This window comes from Labrus bergylta, chromosome 15 (assembly GCF_963930695.1).
Source record: "Labrus bergylta chromosome 15, fLabBer1.1, whole genome shotgun sequence".
Classification (NCBI taxonomy): Eukaryota; Metazoa; Chordata; class Actinopteri; order Labriformes; family Labridae; genus Labrus; species Labrus bergylta.
In genome coordinates this window covers 8,189,386-8,211,617 of record NC_089209.1, presented here as the reverse complement: position 1 = coordinate 8,211,617, position 22,232 = coordinate 8,189,386, and the positions used below count along the sequence as shown (strand labels likewise).

Sequence of the window (22,232 nt, the reverse complement as noted above, 5' to 3'; positions counted from 1 at the left end):
ATATTCCATCATTCCTCCATCTATTACCAGTTCAATCTTTTCTCCAGTCAGCACATTCTGCTTACAGAACATGCTTTTTTTTAAAGTTTATTTATTTTATTTTACCTTTATTTAACCAGGCAGGTCATTAAGAACAGATTCTTATTTACAACGAGTTCCTGGCAAAAACAGAAGCCTTTTGAGGGGGAGGGGGAGGGGGGGGCTGCAAGGAAAGGTCAAAACATGAGTCAGCTTCTTTACACTCTCTTTCTGTCTCTCTGCTGCCTCCTAGATGTTCCAACGGGTACTACGGCCGGCCGACTGTGCCAGGGAGTTACTGCCAGCCCTGCGATTGCCATGACAACTTGGATCTCTCCATACCTGGCAGCTGCGATCCAATCACAGGCCAGTGTCTGCGCTGTCGCCAAGGATATGGCGGCCCAGCTTGTGACAGTTGCGCTGAAGGTTACTACGGAGACGCAATCACAGCCAAGAACTGCCAACGTAAGTACATTTAGAAACAACAACCAGAAACAATTAACAGATAAATTCATTGTTTTCAATAAATCAGTCGCTTTGAATTGTTGATGGGATTTGAGCACAAACATACTTTTACATAAAACGGATACTTTCCCAGCCAAATGTTAAATTAAGGCAGAAGGAATTTTTTACTTAAAGAATAGTTACAACAAATACATCCTGTATTACCTACAGCTCATGGCCTGTATTACCTACAGCTCATGGCCTGTATTACCTACAGCTCATGGCCTGTATTACCTACAGCTCATGGCCTGTATTACCTACAGCTCATGGCCTGTATTACCTACAGCTCATGGCCTGTATTACCTACAGCTCATGCGTGATGGCCGCCTTAATTGACACAAAGAGAAGTTTCTCACATCTGCTTCAAAAAGTTATACATGTTTTATTTACCTGCACTCGTTATTGTAATGATGAAAGAATTGGCACATTCTTTCTTTTACAACGTTACAATTCCTGCAACAGCTTCACCTGGTCTGCCTGGTCCAGGAGCTTTGGGTGGCTAACATAAGCTAGCAAGTGTAAGCAAGCTTTTTATCCCTTATTCTGTGTATCTGATACTTTAAGTTGAGTTAGTTCCCTCGATTCGATCTTGTGCTATTAGTACTCAACATTCAGCATTCTTCTTCATCTAAAGATTACATTCTGGGCTCTTTGTCTTCATTTGTTATCTACATAAATTGATATAGAGCAAAAAGAAGAGTTGGGAGAGAGAGTTCAGGACGACATGTAACAAAAAGTGTCAGGACCAAAAGTTGGTCCTTGAACCAGTGTGATGAGGAGCGTATAGCCTCTGTACATATGGGGCCTGTTCTGCTGTCTGAGCTAAACCAGCGCTCCCATTTCCTGTTTTTCTTTACTTCTTTGAAAACCCACAGTGGCCAATGACAAAGGCTGACATCAGTCCGCCTTGTTTGGCAATACATCATTGTAAATTTCACACTTTCAGATTTTTTTTCTATACAATGTTTTTATTGTCTTTGGTAAAATATTAAGTGTTTGATAATGAAAACAATCTGACATTGTATTAAAAGCCTGAAGTGTGAGAAACCTAGGAAACATTTGAATGATTTGAATAAATTGTGTGCGTCTGTGGATCAGTGGTTGAGTCATCTCTCAACCTGAAGGTTGGGGGTTTGATCCCCAGCTCCTGCAGTCACATGTTAAAGTGTCCTTTGACGAGATACGCAAACTAAAATTGCTCCCGCTTCTACGTCAGAGTCGTGTGAGTCAGCGTTGTGTGAGTCAGCGTTGTGTGAATGTGTATAAATAGTATTCGTTCAAACTGATGGATGCTGATGTTTACGCAGCCTCTGCCAACAGTGTGTATATGCAGAGTTAATGTGATTTGCAGACTAGAAAAGTGCAAGCTCAAGTCCATTTAGAAGGCGCAGTTTGTTTCTTTGATATTGTCCATTAGCAGCACAGGTGCTGTTATCACAAGAACAATCCGACACATAGAAACTATCCGGGAATTCATCAAACACTTCAAAAGAAAATCATCATAAAACAGCCAATATTGCAGCTTCAGATTCTCAGCAGGGGTGTTACACTGAAGAGCTGTACTTCCTATGTGAAACTCAATTTTAGCTAAATGATATGTTTTAATCCTTTCACTTAAACACTGAGTGGATGGCACACCATCTGGAGTGTGTGTGTGTTAGCGTGCGCGTGTATGTGTGTGTGTGTGTGTGTGTGTGTGCGCGCGTGTGACTCCATCGACGAGCAGCTGTGCTAGTAGGAGGTGTGATGTCGTAGCGCCCTACTGACTGCCAGCTGTGTTCAAAAGTGAGAAAAAAAACTTTACCTGTAAAAAAATAAAAGAGGGGGGGTTGCACTTAAAAAAAAGAGAGATGGCAGCAAATACGGACGTACAGATGGCGTTTGTTTGTGAAAATCTTCATTAAAAAAAACCTGTGCTGTTGACAATAACAGGCAGGCAGGAAGACAGACGAGCAGAGAGACAGACAGCACAGAAATAGACAGGCAGAAGCAATAAATAGACAGATAAAACCATCAGAGGAGTGCAGAAGCAGGCAGACAGGCAGACGGGGGGTATTAATGTGTATTTGATAGCTCATTGTTCTGTAGTTGTTTCCCCTCTCCACCCAGCTAAATGCTTATTGATTAATCAGCCTGATCTATTGCTCTCCTACAGTGCTGATCGGCTGCTCGTGTCTGCGAGTTGGAGGGCTGTTATCGATCCTAGACGAATGACCACCAAGAATTATTAAAACACAACAACTCTGTGCTTCTGTCAGTCCATCTCTCTCTCTCTCTCTCTCAGTCTGCCCCGCTCGCCCTATCGCTTCCAGTCTTAATGAATTTTATCGAGTCAAGCGGCAGAGTTCAGGCCAAGTCCATTTGCGCACTATTAGACTGTAAAAAGCTTTCACTTTTTCTTCTTGATGTCAGAGTTCTCATCTGCAGACAGTTTTTATTCTGCCGCCATTGTGTCTCCCTGTAATAGCCGAGTTTAATTCAGTCTGGAGAATAAAAATGGTTTTGATTTGAGAGGCAAACTTTACCACAAAGCCATTTGTTTGAGGAAGAAATTCAAGAAAATGAACTCCTCTGTCCATTCCTCACACGAAGCAAAGTCGTTTGCAAGTTGTTGAAAAGTGAATTGCTCCGTCAAATTTGTCCGATCACTGGAACAAAGTGGATCTGTAGTAGCTCAATAATGTAATTATACTTCTTGTGTTTCGAACACTTAATGAAAGATACTTCATACAGAAGATCAATAATCTCTTTGGGGATTTGGGGAAACCACACAATTCCAATTTGGACCCTCTTAATGGACTGTCCAGTGCTGTGTTTAGTACAGAGGCTCATCGGCCTCCATGTTGTATTAAAGTGAAATGAAAAAGTTCGAACAAAGAGAACATTTTGAAAACAAAGTCCAAATCGATTTGTTGTTTGATGACTCACAAACAATTAAAGCAGCTTCTTTGGATGAGAGGCGAAAACATCTTCAAAAAGTTTAACCAATTCCAGTTGGTGGGGGGGTTCCTACAGGAAGTCCTTTTTTTCACACTAAATGCTGGCTACATCGGAAAAGAGAAGTTGCCATCGTTCACAGAGGCATATACATCATGGTCAGTCAATAGCTGATGGATTCTGAGACTGCCTTTGCATTACCATGACCTGAATAGATGAGAACATGCACAAGCTTGACTCAGGAACTTTGATTTCCTGTCATTTCCGTCAGACAACTAATGTTTGTAATGTTTACAAATATTTATTGCAGCAGAACATCCTGTAGTTTGTGTTTGGCGTCCAGGCTCTGACCTCATCACTCCTCAGAGCCTACAGGTGGATGCTGGAGTACTGGTGAGGTCAGAGAGAGACTGGAAATCTTGCAGCATAAATAGACAGCTAATTGTAAAGAGGTGCTGTCAGGTGATTGTTGAGTGTGAAATCAGTGCAACATTAGCATCACTTTTGAAACCAAGATACACGATACCTTTTTAATTATCCTCGCTTAAATTCATTAAGCACTGTCCCTGCAAAACTAAACACTCCATGATAAAAAAAAAACAGAGTTTTTAACATACCTTGAAGATTTCTCATATTACACTTCCAATTACATTACATAAAGTACCATGCTTCTGCAGTAGAGAAATAGACAGGAAACATACACTAAGCATATAATGGATGTTTAAATGAATTCATTAAACAGCGTTTCAGCTCTCTAACGTTTCCCCTCAAGGCCCCTGAACACAACATCTCATCATCGTGCTCATAACGCAACATATCTGCATCTATGTCTCCTTGTTTACCTTGAGTACAGAATGGACTCAATTTACACATGTTTTTTAATGTAAGCAAACTTAATAGTTTGTTTAACTTATTGATATCAAGCCAACGCACCGTTGTAGTGCTCACAGTATTTAATAGATGCACGGTAGCTTCTCCTGTGGCCTGTGTGTGCGACAGATTGCCTGGCAACAGAACATAATGCATTTCAAGTTACAAATAATTTCATCGTCAGCATCAAGGCCAGAAGAGGGAATAAAAAAAACAACAACAACAAAAAGCAGCATTTTATCCCACAACAAGGCTCGTGTTGTAGCGACTGACAGAACGGAGTCCAGATGGTCCCCGAAGGGTGAAGCTAGAAGGGCGAGAGACTGTGTGTGTGTGAGAGTGTGTGAGAGTGTGTGAGAGTGTGTGAGAGAGTGAGGGACGTACACGTGTGTGCATGTTTTCTTGTATGTTCAGTCAGGCGTTTGTGTGTGTGTCTGCATGTGAGGAGTTTTGAGTAGGAGGGCATGCATGCGTCTTTAATGTGAAGCCGAAATAAATGTATGTGTCATGTGGACCCCGATGTTTTGTTTTTTTTTGTTGCATATTTGTGTGTCTGTGTTTGTGTGTGCAGACATCTGTTGTACCCCTCTCTCTCTCTCTTTCTCTCTCTCTCTCTCTCTCTCTCTCACTCTCACTTCACCATCTCACACTCAGGTCTGTCCTTCTGTCTCTTTTACATCCAACCCTAGAGATAGTCAACATTTAAAAACAGGCTACAAGTCAGTGTGTGTGTGTGTGTGTGTGTGCGTGTGTGTGTGTGTGTGTGTGTGTGTGTGCGTGTGCGTGTGCGTGTGCGTGTGCGTGTGTGTGTGTGTGTGTGTGCGTCTATGGTCTGACAGCCCATCCACCAGATGGGAGCTGTGATGTTCAAGCTTTATAATTGTATATCTAATGGCTTGATTGGCGTGTGTGGGTGTCTCATCTTCTCCCTTCAGTAAGATTTTAGACACACTAAGTTCAATCAACTTTAAGTCATTTTTATTTTTTTATAACTAAGCCATTGAGGACGCGTAAAAAAAACCCCACACAAACATGACAGAGGCCATAACCTGAATGTTATACTGTCAATGCCAGAGGAATGAAACACAGCCACAGAGAGGGGAATGAATGAACATTTTGACTTTACAGTGAACGTTGTGCCATTTAAAAAGAGAATGAGTGACAAAGGGAATTCAAGGCAAGCTGCTTTGTTTGACTTCACTTGTTCAGTAATGTTTGACGAAGCAGTGTACCTTGACTTTGGAGGTGAATGTTTTCCCTCTTTTGTGCACATTGTTAGCCGCTTCTGTACATAAGGAGCTCTTTGTTTACCATTCATCACAGTCTTGTCCACAAAGTTCTCAAATTGTTTTGAATTCTAAACCCTGTTTTATTTTTTAAATCTGTTTTGTATTCTGCCAGTTTTTTGTTCTTGCACTGCATTTTGTAAGAAGTGAATTTGAGGGGATTCATTTTATGCACGTTTTCTAGGTTTTTTGTCGCTCAGTCGTTCTGTGCTTGTATGCAACTTTCTGTTCATTCCACGTTTGTGTATGTGGAAATAATTTGAAAGGCCTAAATTGAGTAATTCAGTGACGAAATGGCTTCATTTCTTATTTAGATTATTTAAACCAACCATGCATGAGGAGCGCCTGCTTTCTGTCTGATTAGTAACATTCCTGTTGTGTTTCCTTAAATGTACTGAATGACATCTTCATTTCTGCACTTTCAGGACCCTAAACTGTTTGGAAACATTCAATGTGTGTATCTTGTTGTATGCTGGAGGGTGGTGGAGGATTTACTTGTTGTCCACTTGATTTACTTTTCTTCTTCTGGCTTTTCCCGAGTACAAATAAGGACCTCATTTTAATCAGAGTAAACAGAACAAATCTACTTTTTCAAGTTCAAAGTTCAGCTATGACATTTTTCTCAGTTGCAGCCTCTATTTGTCACTTTCATATTAAGACATATTTTTTATATACAGACTTTAATCTGGCAAACCTAATTCAGCCCAGTGGACTGAAGAATCTATTTGGGGAGGAAAAGATTTTTCTCCACAGTGCAGTCAGCAGGATATTAAAGTGCATATCGACAGCTAATCCTTAAGAAGACCTTAAGCTGGATCTGAGCTCTTATCCACTCTAGTGTGAAGTATACACACTCACCAGTTTGTGGAACTGTTAAACCAGTATGTCTTATTTCATGTACTCCTGTAGAAAGTCTCCCGTTAGTAAATGACGATTGGTGTAAAATATTTCTCTTCTCTTCTCCTCTCCTGCAGCCTGTCAGTGCCACACTAATGGCTCTATATCTGAGGCCTGCAACCAGGAGACTGGAGATTGCCAGTGCAGAGAGAACGTGGTTGGGCGACAGTGCGACGAGTGCATGGTAAGTATTTTGATTAACGGCAAAAACCTCTACGGATATTTTCAATATTTATTCTTGCCATTCATGTTTTGAGTTCATACACTTTATTTCACATATAAACTGTTCTTCTGACCTGGTTTCTTTTTTGTAATGTTGCAATACCATTTGTACCATTGGACTATTGTCTTTAGTGTTTTAAACTCAACTATTATATAAATGTCTTTATTTTTTTCTCATTGAGAAGCAGCGTGGGGGGAACCTGGTAGGTCAAAAGATGAATTAATTTAGCTTCAAATCCTTTTTCATGACTTACACGTTTTCACTATAAACGTATATATATATTTATGTTAAGTTCATTGGTTAATAAAAATACCTGAACACGCAAAACCCAAAGAAATGCTTTGAATTGGTCAAGGATATACAGTTCTTATCCAAACAGCGGAGTGGAGTTAATCATTGTTTGAAGCCGATCTAGTCAACAGGTCCTCAAGAGGTTTTGAACATGTGATCAGAGAATGTTTTACAGATAGTGTTTTTATGACAAATGATCAAATGAGTGACCAAATTATGACTAACTGAATGTATTCTGGATAAAAAAAACTGGTGTATCTCAACATCTAGATCAAAATCAAATCTTTGTATTCATTAATATGATTTTTGGTTCAGTGTTCGTTGAATTAATGTTGTATTTTTTTTTTGTCTGTCCCCCCAAAAATATACTACCTTTTAAGATATTATAAATATGTGAAATCCCAAATTTGAGATTCAACATGTGTATCCATTTATCTTGACAGTTTCCCAGCAATGTTTTATTTCCTCCTTGAACAGAAAAAGAAAGATGATGTTGGGAGTTTGACAAGCAGACACTAGCTGTTGGACATAACAGGACAAACTGTTGTTATTGTTGAGAATGTAAACTCACAATTGTTGAAACCTTCAGTTTTTTTTTACCCTCTATTCTCACTGGTACCCATCTGTGACCCTTCTCTCGCCTCTCTGCGCTGTGATTGGTGCAGCCTAATTGCTGGTGGGATGCTGAGCGTCAGGAGTGTATGCCCTGTCGCTGCAGCCCTCACGGCTCTATGTCTCAGCGCTGCGACATCGAGGGCCGCTGCATCTGTCGGCCCGGCTTCGTGGGCCGACGCTGCGACCTTCGTCGTCAAGGTTATGAGAGGCGGGAAACGCGGCGGCCCGTGGAGCGCGTTCCCATAGAGGCTGTGCAGCAGAGATGGGGCGGCTCGTCCCGTACTGGTGGTTGTCCCAGGGGGGCGTACAGGCCTAAGACAGGGGTAACACACTGCACGCCGATGACAGTGTGCTGTGATCAAAGACGCATGGGTGTGGTGGTTTTTTTGACAAAATGATTTGAGGTGAAAAGACATTTATACTGCAAAGTATTTCAGTACTTTTGTTTTGTTTGTGTGGACATGAGGTTTTGAGAAACATTTAAAGCATTGCATGTAAACGTGTGTATTGCTTGTGTTCTGTGTGAGGGTCTCCTTAGCATGGATGTGTGTAGTTTTTATTTTATTTCAATACGTTTCTGTTTGAAGATGCTGCTTTTTGTGAGCAGTAATACAAAGTCCAGCGTGTGTCATGCTGAGAGTCACACATAAAACGAGCAATCTTAACAAATGTGTTTCTCTTGAAGTAACTAAAGATGTTTGTTGTTTTGGTGCCTAAAATGTTATCATGTCTTTTAAAGAAAAAAAGATAACCATGATTATCTGAAATATCCACATTCTGTATTCAGGAGGTTGATCTGCTTTTGTTATGTAGTAGTAATAGTATTATACATAGTAATATATAGTTTGACATTTCCAAAGAGTTGTCTTGGCTGTTCTGGTTTAGCTATAGGGGTACTTTGTTAACGTCAGGGTCCAGTCTGATGAACAACATGCAGGGCATTGATCTTCATCTTTCATGGTAGCAACAGGAAGTACCGTACTCTGGACTCTAAGACAGTTTTCGTTTGTAACTCAAGATACATTTACACAAATCAAAAAAAAAGATTTATGTAAAAATCGAGATTCTTGTCTTCTGAGATTTTAAATCAATTCAAAAATTCCAAAAAATCACTCCTTGCTAAGTGCTTAGGCGAGCTCTTTCACTCAGTATTATGCCAAATGCAGCAACAAGATGTTCATCCAGTCTCACAGATGACTGGAGTAGATCCTGAAGTATGAACTCATTCAAAAATAGACTTTGAATCATGACTCCAGAATCGGTTTGAATCGAAAATAGATTCTGAATCAAACCGTGGCCTCAAGAATTGAAATCGAATCGCGAGACGCCGAAAGATTCCCAACCCTATAAGCCATTTTTTATCCCAGAGTTATATATATTTTTTTAAAACTGAACAATCTAAGATATCTATCCGATACAGTATGCTTAATGCCTCCTTTGTTTCCTCATCATGCCATTCCATCTTCAGAAACAAGTCCTGCATTACAGTGTATGTCTGTATAACCTCCTTCTCTTGAAGCTGCTTGGTGTGTGTCGTTCCCCCGATCCCTCCCTACCCCCCTCTTTTCTCGGCTCCATTCACAACCCCCTCTGACCTTGTCTGTTCCCGTCTTCCTCCAGCCTCAGACTCACGGCATCACCACGGGAGGAGTGTGCGTCCCGTGTCACTGCAACTCGTTCGGCTCCAAGTCGTTTGACTGCGATGAGTCCGGTCAGTGTCGCTGTCAGCCGGGCGTCAACGGACCCAAATGTGACCGCTGCTCCCGAGGGTTCTTCAACTTCCAGGAGGGCGGCTGCACACGTAAGCACACACAGTGAGGTAGAACAAGTTTTTCCAAGACATCAGTCAAAGAAACAAAGTTATATTCTTACAAAATTAGAACAGGTATGTTTATACTGTATTTACACTACTTTAATTAGCAATAACAGAACACTGTCGTCAGTAAAGTATTGTGTTCTGTCTTTTGAATTTCAATTTTACAAAAAATGTCTGCAGAGAAATTCCATCCTATAAAAGGTAGTGTTGTAGTCAAGACCACACTAACCGAGACCAAGACAAACCAGAGACCAGAGACAAGACCATGAATATCCAAGACCATGAATATCGATGAAAAATCCTCTTATAGTGTGTAGTGTACTCATTTAGACTGTAACACTGGGAAGGTTGCGGCCATAACCTGGGGATACAAATCAAACTACAAAATAATTAAAGTTATTCATTGTTTAAGAAAGATGTGTTTTCCTTCTAATCGCAGTAATAACAAGGAAAAATAGCCTGTCAACGGAGGTCTTGACTGGTCTTGCTTTAAAATCCAGAGTCCGCCAAGTCTGGGACCGAGGCAAGACCGAGTAAAAATGCTTTCGGTTCCGAGACGAGACCTTCCTTGAGACCAAGACCGATTTCAAGTACTACAACACTTATAAACTGTTATATTAAAAAGGATTTTTTTGCAACATGCTGTAGTTTGAGTTTTAAAACTTTTGCAAAGCAATTAGGTTTTACTAACAGGCAGGATAAAAGTTTATCATCAGAGAAAATTGCTGCAAAAACATTGAAAATGTTTCACAATGCTTTTCTAAAGTGAGTTTCTGTATGACTAGACTTCACTGCATCATTTCTTTCCTACAATATCAGACACCACAAACTTCCTCCCTTATAAACGTCAAGAAAGAAAGACGAAATATTAAATAACTTGTAATTTCTTTACCAGCAGAACTTCTTTTAGGAGTCACTTTCTTTTTAATGTCCGGGTATTAAGCTGTTCACAGAAATACTAATAACAGCAAAAGCAATAGCTACTACTAATCTCCATGCATGCAAATGTAAATAAAGGAAGGAAGGTACAAATAAAATAAAAAATGACAGAAGTTTGGCAATGAAGAAGATTAGAGCGTTAAGACTGAGAAGTGTGTCTATAAGAAGAAGACGGATGAAAGCTGCCAAGAGAAACTAGCTGCTGTTTGATTTGAACATCTTTGAAGGTTGAACATGCAGAGTTATAATGATACAACATATGAATAAATAATAGAGCTTAAAGATGTTTTTATATTGCTTGGCTGTTGAGCGAGCATTGCAGCTGGTGATTGTGATGCATGAATAATGTTTCAGAAAGGCTTTCTTGAAATGAAAAGGGAATGACAACAATCGTGTATTCTCTCCTCTAATAATCAACGAGTAACCTGAAAAAGATTAGGCACTAAACCTTCAAACCTACATCAAATACACCAAACACTGTCTTACATCTAAGCTATATGTGTTGGTTTCATATAAAAGCTCTACAGATCTGTGATGATAAGTGGGATTTCTTCTATAAAATAACTTTGTACATAAAAGGAGGATCAGAAATGACTTGGTGGAAAAGACCATGATCTACCTTTTCATAACTTTTTCCATCCTGTAATTAAGATCAAGGCTATACATACAACTGTGAAAGCTCCAGCCAATGACTTTCTTTTTATTCTCAGGCTTTTTATGCCTTTTTTTGATAGAGACAGGACAGTGGACAGAGTCAGAAGTCAGTACTCTTTATGCAGCACATCAGTTTGATGTATTGAAATTATGTTAAATTGCATTGTCCCTATTAAAATAAACAAATTCAATTCAGAAACTGGGTAGAGAGAGCGAGAGAGTTGGGAGTGGCATGTGAAAAAAGAAGCCACAAGTTGGATTCAAACCCTGGCCAGGACCACAGCCTCCCCACATGGGGGCACGCGCACTTACCACTGACCACTAGGCTACCGGCACCCCGTACACAAATGTAATCTCAGTACCAATCAGCTTGGATTAACACCAAACACATGTCTGTATTTACACCTCCCTCCCCGATATCTGACTCTATCCACCGACCTATCTCTGAGTAAAGCCCACAAAAAAAGTTAGCTTTTAATAGATATCATATCCTCTACAATGAACAGCTAATTGTTTTTACAGAGTGATAGTGTTTATTTTACTGACCAGAAAATCTACATCTGTAAGAAATGTTCTTTCCATCACAAGGGCTGAGGATTTTTAATATCTTTGCCTGAGGGTGTGCTGTGCTATCTGAAAAACTTGTTTCTTTTTTAATGTTTATTCCAAACCAGTCTTTTTTTTTTTTTTTTAAAGGGAATATGTTCAAATTATGAAACCATATGCCCTGAAAACATGGCAACTCAGGCAGCAGGTGCAGCAAACTTTTGCTGCCCAAAATGAGGATTAAGCCTCCACGCACCCCGAGTACAAATATAAATAGATTTTTCCAACTTATCTCCTTATGCAACGTATTATCGATGCCAAACACTGTCTACAGCCAAGAAGGGGAAGTTATAACTTAACCAAAAAACCCCGGTAATAAAACACAAAGACATGATATGACAGGGGATTATTGGCTTACATTTATCTTAACATCACTTCCATCAGCAGCTGCCGGTTACAGAAACAAGAAGTTTGTGTTTAAAGAGCAAGAAAATGTCCTTCAGACAAGTCACAACACAGAAATGAATCAGTCTGTTGTTTCTAAAATGTGAACAGGCAGCTAACAGAGAACTTTATCAACAATAACATAAGTGCTATTCTATTACAAACTTCACATATTTGAATTGATTAAAATATTAGTTAAACGATAAAAGTCCTCCCTTGTAAAGGTGACTTCATTAGCATTTACATTTCATGCAGCCAGCGTAGTTAGGAAGGCATAGAGTCCTGTGGTGTTGACACTGAATGACAGGTGGTGATTGAGTGAGTTAATTGGTAGTGAATAAATTAAAAATGAATGACACTGGGGGATTGTTGGGTTTTTAATAAACAACGCATCTTTATGCAATCGCTGGATAAATTAGCCTTTAAAATTCTTATAATCAAAACATTTAAAAAAAAAAAAAGTATAACGGCATTGTGTCGGGTCCATGTGATTAAATGTGCACTTTTTGTTAACCTTATTATTTCTCTTTTACTTCCACATCAGTGTTAAATATCAGTTAGACAGAGACAGTGTTTCTGTACCTGACGTGTTTCCCCTGAGGTTTACTTTTCAAACAAAATTTGGCAACCTTCCCTGTTCTTCCAATATTCTATTATCATGTTTATTTCAGCATTTTTGTGCTCACCCCTGCATTATTGTTTTATTACACACATTTTTATATACATATTTTGTGTTTATTGTTGATTTTTTCTATATAGAGAGCACATTTCACCAAAGTCAAATTCCTTGTGTGTACACATACCTCTCCAATGAAGCTGCTTCTGATTCTGTTCTCAATCCCACATAATTTTGATTGTTTAAATTGAATTGACCATTCATCATGACGTGTTGCGACCGAAAAAAAACAGTGTCATTGTTCAGAACTAGAGAAAAAACTATGCTAAGATTCAGTTTTGTGATAGTTAGCGTTCATATTTTTAACCTGTCCAGCTGCTAGCTACTGATATATTTTAAGAGTGTTTCAAACTATACTTCCTCTCCTCTCTTCTTTTACAGCCTGTCAGTGCACTCATTTGGGGAACAACTGTGATGCTAACACAGGTCAGTGCATCTGTCCTCCAAACACCATTGGTGAGAGGTGTGACCGCTGTGCTCCAAACCACTGGGGCCATGACATCATGAACGGATGCAAGGTAGGCCCGATCTGTTTTAGCAAAGAGCAGTCACTCACATTCGTCTAACGGACAGTACTTGTAATAACACAGGGATCATCAAACACACTGGCACAAAACGTAGGGAAAGAATGACCAAGGCAGATTAACAGCTGGTCTGAAGGGCTTTTAAAAGATTGTTTTCACCAGAAAACTAAAGGGGGGGGGAAGTCAAAGGTACGTCCTGGATTATGATGAGAAATGCTAAATTTGTCTAATTTCTAATGAAATGCTAGAGGTAAAATACTCTAATATATACATTAGTGAGTATGGACTGTGTTTGTGCATGATAAGTGTATTACTTAAAATAATAAATCGCCATGTAAACACATTTTTCTTACTTCCTTATCCCCAATAAGTGCAAAGTTTAAAGGTCACATATTATTCTCCTTTTAAACAAGTTTAAATAAGTCTCACAGCTAACCAAAACATGTCTGAAGTTTCTTGTTCTAAATCCACTCTGATCCTGTATTTGATCATGCCTATAAACCCCTCTATTTCAGCCCTGCTCAGAACAGGCTGTTTCTGTGTCTGTAGCTTTAAATGCAAATGAGCTGTGTCTGACCACGCCCCCTCTCCGGAAGGGCTTGGGTGCCTCTGGCTTTCTCGCTCCATGCCCTATTGTTTACAGTGAGAAGTCAGACTCAGAGGGCAGAACAAACACCTAGCTGTGGGAGTGTCACCCAGCTGGGGGAGGGGTTACTGCCCTCTGTGATGTCATGAAGGGAAAATCTCCAAACGGCCTGTTTGAACACACTTTTTTCTAAAAAGTAGTGAAAGGCAAAAGACAGAGAGGATGGACTTTTCTCATAACTGGGGGGTTTTGTAGACCGACTAGGAACACATTAGTGTCAGAAAATGATGGTACAAGTGTTTTTGCATAATATGTGACCTTTAAAGGTAAAACATCAACAGAATAACCATTTATTCCACTTTAATCTCAATTCATATTAAATAAATTACCTATTTAGCACTTTTCTGTTCCAGCTGGTTAAGATTCAAGATTAAAAAACGTTATTGTCTATCACATAGTGACAGAAAATTACCTCTGGTTAGAGGCTCAAGTAACGTAAAAACACTCACAGTACCACTTTTCTGCTTCCATCCCTCTCTCAATAGATCTCCTCTTCAAAGACATATTTCATCTTCTCTTCCCTTCCTCCACTCTTATCTTTGTTCTCCCTTTCTTTTCTTGCCATACTGTGTTCTCTGATTATCCCTGAGCTTGTTTACACAGCCTATTCTCTGTTTCCCTTCCTCTTTATCACCTGTCTTCCTGTGAATCGCTCCCATTTTGTCGACTTCTCCGTTATGTAACCGCGTCTTGGTTCAAAGCGTTTGAAAGTAATTGTTCTGCACTGAAACCATCTCACCAAAGAGCCGCGAGGCAGCAATAACAGAAAACTATTAGACGTAGCACGAGACTATTAGCAATTAGAGGCTTGAACATGAAAGTACTGTAAGACTCAGTTTAACAACAGATTGATCCAAAAGAGTACAACAGTAGAACAAAGAGGGATGCAACAGATCTACAATAAGTGGTGCCTAACTAAACCAAAGGAACAAAGTGAAACACAGCAAAGAAAAGACTGTGTCAGCAAGTACAGAGATAACAAGCATGCACTGTGCAAAATGGATACACCACAAATTCTTTTTTTTTTTTTAAAGATCACATAGAGATAATGTTTTCCCCTTTGACAAAAAGCTATTCATCTGCAGATATGAACAAAAATGAGCATATTGAGTGATAAAAATCAGCAATCATTTACAGTGAAAGACTATTGCTCTAGGTCAAGAGTTCAAAATCACATGTAAATGCTAACACTATTGTTCTTGTCTATTAAAAGCTACACCTGCAGAGTTATTTCAACACTGAAACTCTTAAATTCTACCACAGCTGTTTTTGATTTCAGTGGATTAGCATTAACAGTTCAGTTTCACACAGCTTTTGCCTCAAAGTTCAGATTAAGTTATCGATCTTCACGTTGTTTAAATGGAGAAAAAAACGTAATATCATCCCAGAGAGAGGCTGTTTACACCTTGCTTTAACATCCGACCTGGGCGATCTGATAGTGGATAGCTTTAATGCTTTAATGCTAGGCGTGAACGCACCCCGATGTGTCCAGAGGACGGATTGAGATCCTCAACTAGGAGAAAAATGTTGCGCCCCCCCCCCCCCCCTCCGTGATATAGCAAATGTTTGTGCAGAAATTAACATAGACTCATATATTATTATTCAAAGGTCTGTTTGGAAGGCTACTTTCTGAAACAGAGAACTTTATTTAAAGAATTACAGTAATATACATGTTCATCTAGTTCTAGAGCAGACCATGGTCTGCTAAACTGGTTGCTGGTTGTATTGCAGAAAGTTCAGAGTGAACAGTTAGTCAGAGTGTACTCTCCTGGATAAAATACATGATGACACCAATTTTTCTTTTTTTGTGTTTGCCTACTTTACTCTTCAGAGGATTTCTGTCACTCAAGTGATAAACACACCTTTTTTTCAAGTGATGACATCATTTTGAAATCCCTCTAAGCATGGGTTTAAGCATTATATGACCTGTAAAAAAATGAGTATTTCCATAAAGTAATGTAAACAGTAATGCTGTTATGTGTGTTATAGGCCCATATCAGCAAAACGAGGCATCAGTTGGCCTCTAATCCAATGTTCTTCGGCACATTGTTGTCAGTAAAAAAGTAACTCTGCCACAACATGGTGATGTGAATAGGTCATGTTATTAGTGATATCGTTCATTGCAGTGATACATATTGTCCAGTGGCTTCCTGTGTTATAGTGTCTGACAAAAGAAGTTTGCCTTTTATGATTACAGTAAAATACTGTCCACCAGTTTGTTACATTCCTTTGTAAACCCAGAAAGCCCTCTAAAGGTTAAGGTAGTTAAATGTTGACATTAAAGCTCCCGATCTCTTATGTTCGTATGTGAGTGACGTACTGGTTACAGACACAATAGTGACATTTATCATTGTTTTTGTGTACGCAGGACTGTGGTTGCAGCGTGGTCGGCTCGATGACCCAGCAGTGTAACATCAACACCGGCTGCTGCTCCTGCCGCGACTCGTTCAGAGGAGAGAAATGCAACGAATGTCAAATCGGATACAGAGACTTTCCTCAGGTAAATGATCCGTATCATCACTTCTAATATCGCGGTAATAAAAATAGAGTCTGCTTTAACTTTATAGAGATACTAGAGATGATTGGAACAAGACAAGAAAATATTTTTTTTCTTAATATTACACTGACATTTCTACAGAATCCTATTGATGTAATTAAAGTCTTATCACACCAGTTAAGTCGAAACTTTATTGAAATTGACTTCCCTGACAAATTTTCAATCTCTGTCAAATCTGTTCAATGTGAATGCAGCGGACATTCTTTCATGAAACATTTTTTCAATTTCAATCGCCATCCACATTAGATATTTGCTTCATTGTACGGCTGTATTCAAGGTAGAGGTATGGTGAATATTTTCTATGAAAAGCACCCGAATGAAAAGAATTCATTGATCCCGTTGGGAAGTCAGTATTCAGAGAAATTTCACGGTCACTTAAAAATGAATTTTTCAACATGGTATCTTCAGTCAAATGGAAAAAAACAACTGGACATCTCTGTGTTTGGTGTTGGTCTGGACTTCACTGATGTCACAGCTGACACGGGAGTGAAAAGATAATGGCAACATTTTCATTTTGGAGTACATTTGAATGGTTTGGTGAAGCATAAAGCTAGGACACACTCTGCTAGCTCCCCTCTCGGCCTGTTGTGTTGTTGATAAGAGAAGCTTGGCGTTGTGTGCGTCCGTGTTTCCCACAGTGCACCCAGTGTGAGTGTAACGCCGCAGGATCGGACAGCCAGACCTGCGACCTGGAGAGAGGAGCGTGTGCCTGCGCTGACAGGACGGGAAAGTGTAGCTGCAAGGTACAACATACTCTCACAGAAATACACACACTTTATCCATGTCCATTTGTGTCTTGGTTTCAAAGGTGAATTTAAGCGTTATTTGTCTCCTTTTCTGTCAAGATACCTACAGTTGACCAATTAATATACAATGAATAAGCAAGTTTAAAGAATAGGGACACAAGTGTGTGAAAGATTGATTTAAAACACATGCAAATAGCAAACATGCAAATAGCTGTCACTGCCTTTTAGCTTCATAACGATAAGCATTCAACGGCTGTGCTACAAACAGTTGAACATTTTTGCTAACTCAAAACAAGACAACGCAGCAACAAATGCAAAACTTTCAGACTTCACAAAGGCAAAAAATGGTCTAATAAATATATCCATTAAGATGGATGAAAAACTGTTTCTTGGAATGTATCCCGACATATTCAATTTAACTTGGGAATTAATATAGTAGATCTTTTTTTTTAATTTGCATTTTTCACTCACAATTAAGTGAAAGTCAAGTCACTTTCAGTGTGTCATGGTTCATCATTTTTTTCATTATATGTTCCTGCAACAATCCCACACCTGAGAAAGTAGGTTGGCTGTGCACGGGGTATAGATCTTTTTCTGCCTCGTCCTCATTATCATATTTGTCTTTGTCTTCAGCTTTGTCTTTTATGTCTTTTTTTGTCTTCTTCTCCTCCATCTCTCACCTCCGTTGTGTTTTTTTTGTGGATGTATCCACCGCTTATGTACATCCAAACAGTACCTCCTCTACACACTTTATCAGCTTCATTCTACAACTGGCTCTGCATTCTGCCGATGTTTTACCCTAATGTGCTCCATTAATCATTATCTGTGGACAATCAGAGTCTAGTCCAACTTTTCTTGCAGCCTAAGGTTTTGAGAAAAGATGGCATACTTGTATAGAAGGACTTGAGGAAGCTGGAAGCTGTGGTTGGTGTAGGTGGAGAGGGCTAGCGCCAGTTGGCATAAGCTGGTTAGCTCAGAGAGTTGATAGACAGCAAAGTAGATTTCCACATGTGAATCTTATTCTCTAGGATACTAACATGGACCGTACAATGACAGGTCATCATGCTAAAGTCTGCTCATTCATTTTTCCAATCATAATCAGACTAGTGCAGTCGCTAACACAAGACCAAAACAAAAGGCGTCCCAGCCTTGTGGTGCTATTTGGTATTGCAGTTATACTACATTTACTAGACTTTGACTCTTACAAAGTCCATTTTTTATTAGTCTCAGGTGTTGTTTAAACTTCTGTGAAAATTCCAGCTGGCTAATGTTTGCATCCAAACACAAACCAGAGAGTGGAGATGACACACGTAGCCTGCAAGTCAAAAATCAAAGGTATTTCATTGTATCAAACAGCAGCTGTTCTACATACATTAAAACATTTCTGCAAAACGTTCCCTCAGAAAGAGGCAACGCAGTTATAGAATCACAGTTCTTTATAGAGTTTAGATCGTCACATATTCATCTTCAGACTCCACATTGTTTGTCTAACACGAAGATGATCTGATCCGGATCAGTACATCGTCAGTGGCTGCTTTTATTGTCATTCTTGCAAAGCGAGCTGTAAGTAAAGCTGTTGGTTTTACATTTCAGTGGAAACAACATACAAACACCACTGACACTCTGCCAAGCAACCGTACTTTAACTTTTAGAGAGAGTCACAGACTGAGACAAAGATAACACAAAGATAAATGCACACATACACTTACACTATCTATGATTATCTTTATCACGCTTGTCTAGGAACAGGTCAGTTATATTTCATTAGCACATATGTAAAGGTGTTAATATCATGAATTGTTTCAACACACACACACACACACACACACACACACACACACACACACACACACACACACACACACACACACACACACACACACACACACACACACACACACACACACACACACACACACACACACACGGCACTCCCTAACTGGAGACATCTTTCATCCCTTTTGTCACCTGCTGATGAAATGATTCTCATAAACAGTGAAACATGCAAAAACATAAACTTGTGTGAAATACACACGCACACAAACACACACACACACACACACACACACACACACACACACACACACACACACACACACACACACACACACACACACACACACACACACACACACACACACACACACACCAGATCCATGGCCTGTGATAAGGCCTCAGATCACCAAGTGTCATCTTCACTCTTAACGGGGAGGAGGCTGACTGCCTGTCAATCAAACAGTTATGCAATCTGTCACTTGTCACTCTTTAGATTTGTTTATCCTGCTCTCTGTGACGTGTCAGACTGGTTACCTGTCTGCCTTCCTGCCTGCCTGTTTGTCTGCCTGTTTGTCTGTCTGCTCACCTGTCTGCCTGTCTGTCTCTCTGCCTGTAAAAAATCGAATGAACCTGTGTATCTTTCAGGCTTCTCAGAAGTTTCATAAATACAACTGCGATATTTATGGTTCTTTTTTTACATTCAGGTATCATATATAATGTAATCACTTGCTTACTGATGTTTTTCCTTTATTATTTTGAAGTTATTTATTAAGTAAAACATTTTTAAACTTACAATGTAAATGTAAAGATGGCCAGGGTGTAAGAACAATTCATGAAAGCAGCAGCATGTATTTATCAGCACAGCCATTCAAGTGATCAAACAGTTTTCTTGTTTATTATAATTAACTTTTAATTTGTTCAACTTTTTTTAGGAGGAAGACAATTGATACACAAGTTAGCCTGCTGTGTGTGAGTCTTAGAAAGAAGGATTTTTATCTTATTCTTTGCACATTACATTTCATTAAACTAGATAAATATTTAGGTATGCTCTTTAGTTGCTAAGCATAGCATGACGACCTCCGTTTGACATGACACAGACTAATCATGGAGATCATTAAGTTGATATTTAAAGTGCTTCCCTTCACTATATGCCTTCACTTTCCTCTGTTTTTCGTGCTCCTTGCTCACTAACCTGCAGGACATTTTGACAGAACTCAGCATTAATTGGATGACGATTTGTTGACATAGCGAAGGCTTAATATACAGACCTGTCCACCATGCTATTTGAGACCAGTCAGCTCGCAGCTTATTTACTCCAAATGTAAACAATTCAAGGCAGTGATGGACCTATTTCTACAGCACTGTAGTCATTGCAAGCATTTTCTGTGCAGTGTAAGTCGGCCAGCTGAAATATGTGACACAGTAAAGTTTCACATTGTTAATAATTTTGAACATGTTGGTAAAATAGTATTCCATCCATTGATGCCAAGATATGGTTATAATCACAAAACAACAATTATAATTGTGTCGTCTTTGTCATCAGGCAAACGTGGAAGGCGACAACTGTGACCGCTGTAAGCCCGACACGTTTGGGTTGTCAGTACGAAACCCGCTCGGCTGCAGCAAGTGTTACTGCTACGGACTGACACCCTACTGCACCGAGGCTAAAGGACTCATCAGGATGTGGGTGAGTAGCCTTTTTGTTTTAAATGTGTTCCTGTCACAGTTACGAGCATGAAGGTAAAAGCAGCAACCTCCGGTTTTCGAAAATGAAGACAATACAGGAGTGAAAAAAAAAAAAAAACTGCAGTTCCTCAAGTGTCCACTTAAGGCTGGCTGCAGAAACAGAAGCCACATGAAAATGCCCATATGACAGCAGAAATAAACTTGTAAACAGCCTGGTTCTTAAAACGATTTTGGTCTCCATAGCCCATTTCTTTATCTGTAAAAACTGTAGCAGGGTGGGATGTGGGGGTCATTGTTTTATAACTCATCCGTTTTGATAACACAAAAGCTTAGAGTTTTTCATAATAAGGAACAAGGCTGATCTGACTTGACAGGCTTGATTTGTAGCGATGCACTGTTTGAAATTCCTTTGCCTGATTCTGTTTTTTAAAGACTGACCTGGTGATTCGGATTTCTGCTGATTCCAATTTTCTTTATTAAAAGAACTAAAACTAACAGACGAACAGGCTGAAAATTGTCCGGTCTGTTCACCAGCCGGTCCTCGTTGTACCTCTTGTTGTTTGCCAGCAAGCTAGGCTTTACCATAACTACTGTTAATCCTATTGCTGACCTTCAACACTTAGCTTCATTCACATTGTTTTTATCGTTTGCAGTATGCTAGCTAGATTTGCTATATGGGTATGTTTCAGCTGCCAAGTTGTTTATTGGGCCCGCCTCACCTCCAAATTCAATGTCTGCTTCTCCATTAGCCGCTAGTTGGAGTCAACATTTCCAATATGGTGACCTCCATCTTTAGGCTTCATAACACCTCTTCAGAAACCAATGAGTGATGTCACTGAGATAGTGTACATGTTTTATAAAAGTTTAAGTCCAACCATTTGGGGTTTGAAGTCATAGAACATAGATTCATTCTGAATCAACAGCAAACTTTTAAGGAATTAGATTACCCTTGTGCAGCATTGAAAAACTTGGGACTGAAACTCAGAGATTGCTGCACAAGAACTCTAGGTAAACTTTATTGAGACATATTGATATTTACTTTAGGGATGGAAATATTGTGTAAGTATTTTTTTTTTTCCCCGGTTCCGCTTAGCTCTGGTTTCTTTCTTCCCTCGGTTGTGTTTTCCATGGAGTAGTTTCCCGTACTTGTTCAACACACCTTGCTGAGACAACACATTCAGACAACTGGCTCTGTTTGATGCCAATGTTAAAACCGTATTGTTCTCCATTAATCATCATCCGTCGATATCAGAGGCTTCTTCAAAGCTTTACCTTGACTTTTTGGATGGCAGAGCTTTTCTAGAAGCTTGGCATTTGTTAGCCCCGACTGAAGTAAAACTTGTAAAATGACCCTGCTAACTAGTCTTATATGACCGCTGATATCTCTGCATCAACATACGAACAGTAATGTGGACATTGTAGACACCATGTGAGGTAATGATGCGTACTAGACACCACCAGACAGTCAGACTGGAAGTTAGCCATCTATTGTTGTGCGGATGCCTGTTCTTTATAAAGGCCCCTCGTCTCAGAAACAGTAGCCATCTGCAATAAACTGGTGTTTCCGTGGCAACCGTAGAG

General features: G+C 39.6%; 1 protein-coding gene across 7 annotated transcripts in view; it reads left to right on the top strand.

The window, feature by feature from the left end:
- Window positions 1-22,232, top strand: part of lama2 (laminin, alpha 2) — a 207,461-nt gene that overhangs the window by 111,641 nt on the left and 73,588 nt on the right. For 5 of the 7 annotated variants that reach the window (XM_065964195.1, XM_065964197.1, XM_065964196.1 and 2 more), the window contains exons 21-28: window positions 272-483; window positions 6,590-6,696; window positions 7,692-7,964; window positions 9,262-9,442; window positions 13,098-13,234; window positions 16,255-16,386; window positions 17,082-17,186; window positions 20,509-20,652. In XM_065964195.1, the coding sequence (XP_065820267.1) occupies window positions 272-483; window positions 6,590-6,696; window positions 7,692-7,964; window positions 9,262-9,442; window positions 13,098-13,234; window positions 16,255-16,386; window positions 17,082-17,186; window positions 20,509-20,652 (1,291 nt within the window). The remainder of the gene's footprint in view (window positions 1-271; window positions 484-6,589; window positions 6,697-7,691; window positions 7,965-9,261; window positions 9,443-13,097; window positions 13,235-16,254; window positions 16,387-17,081; window positions 17,187-20,508; window positions 20,653-22,232) is intronic. The other 2 variants (XM_065964198.1, XM_065964199.1) reach the window with 1 other exon arrangement.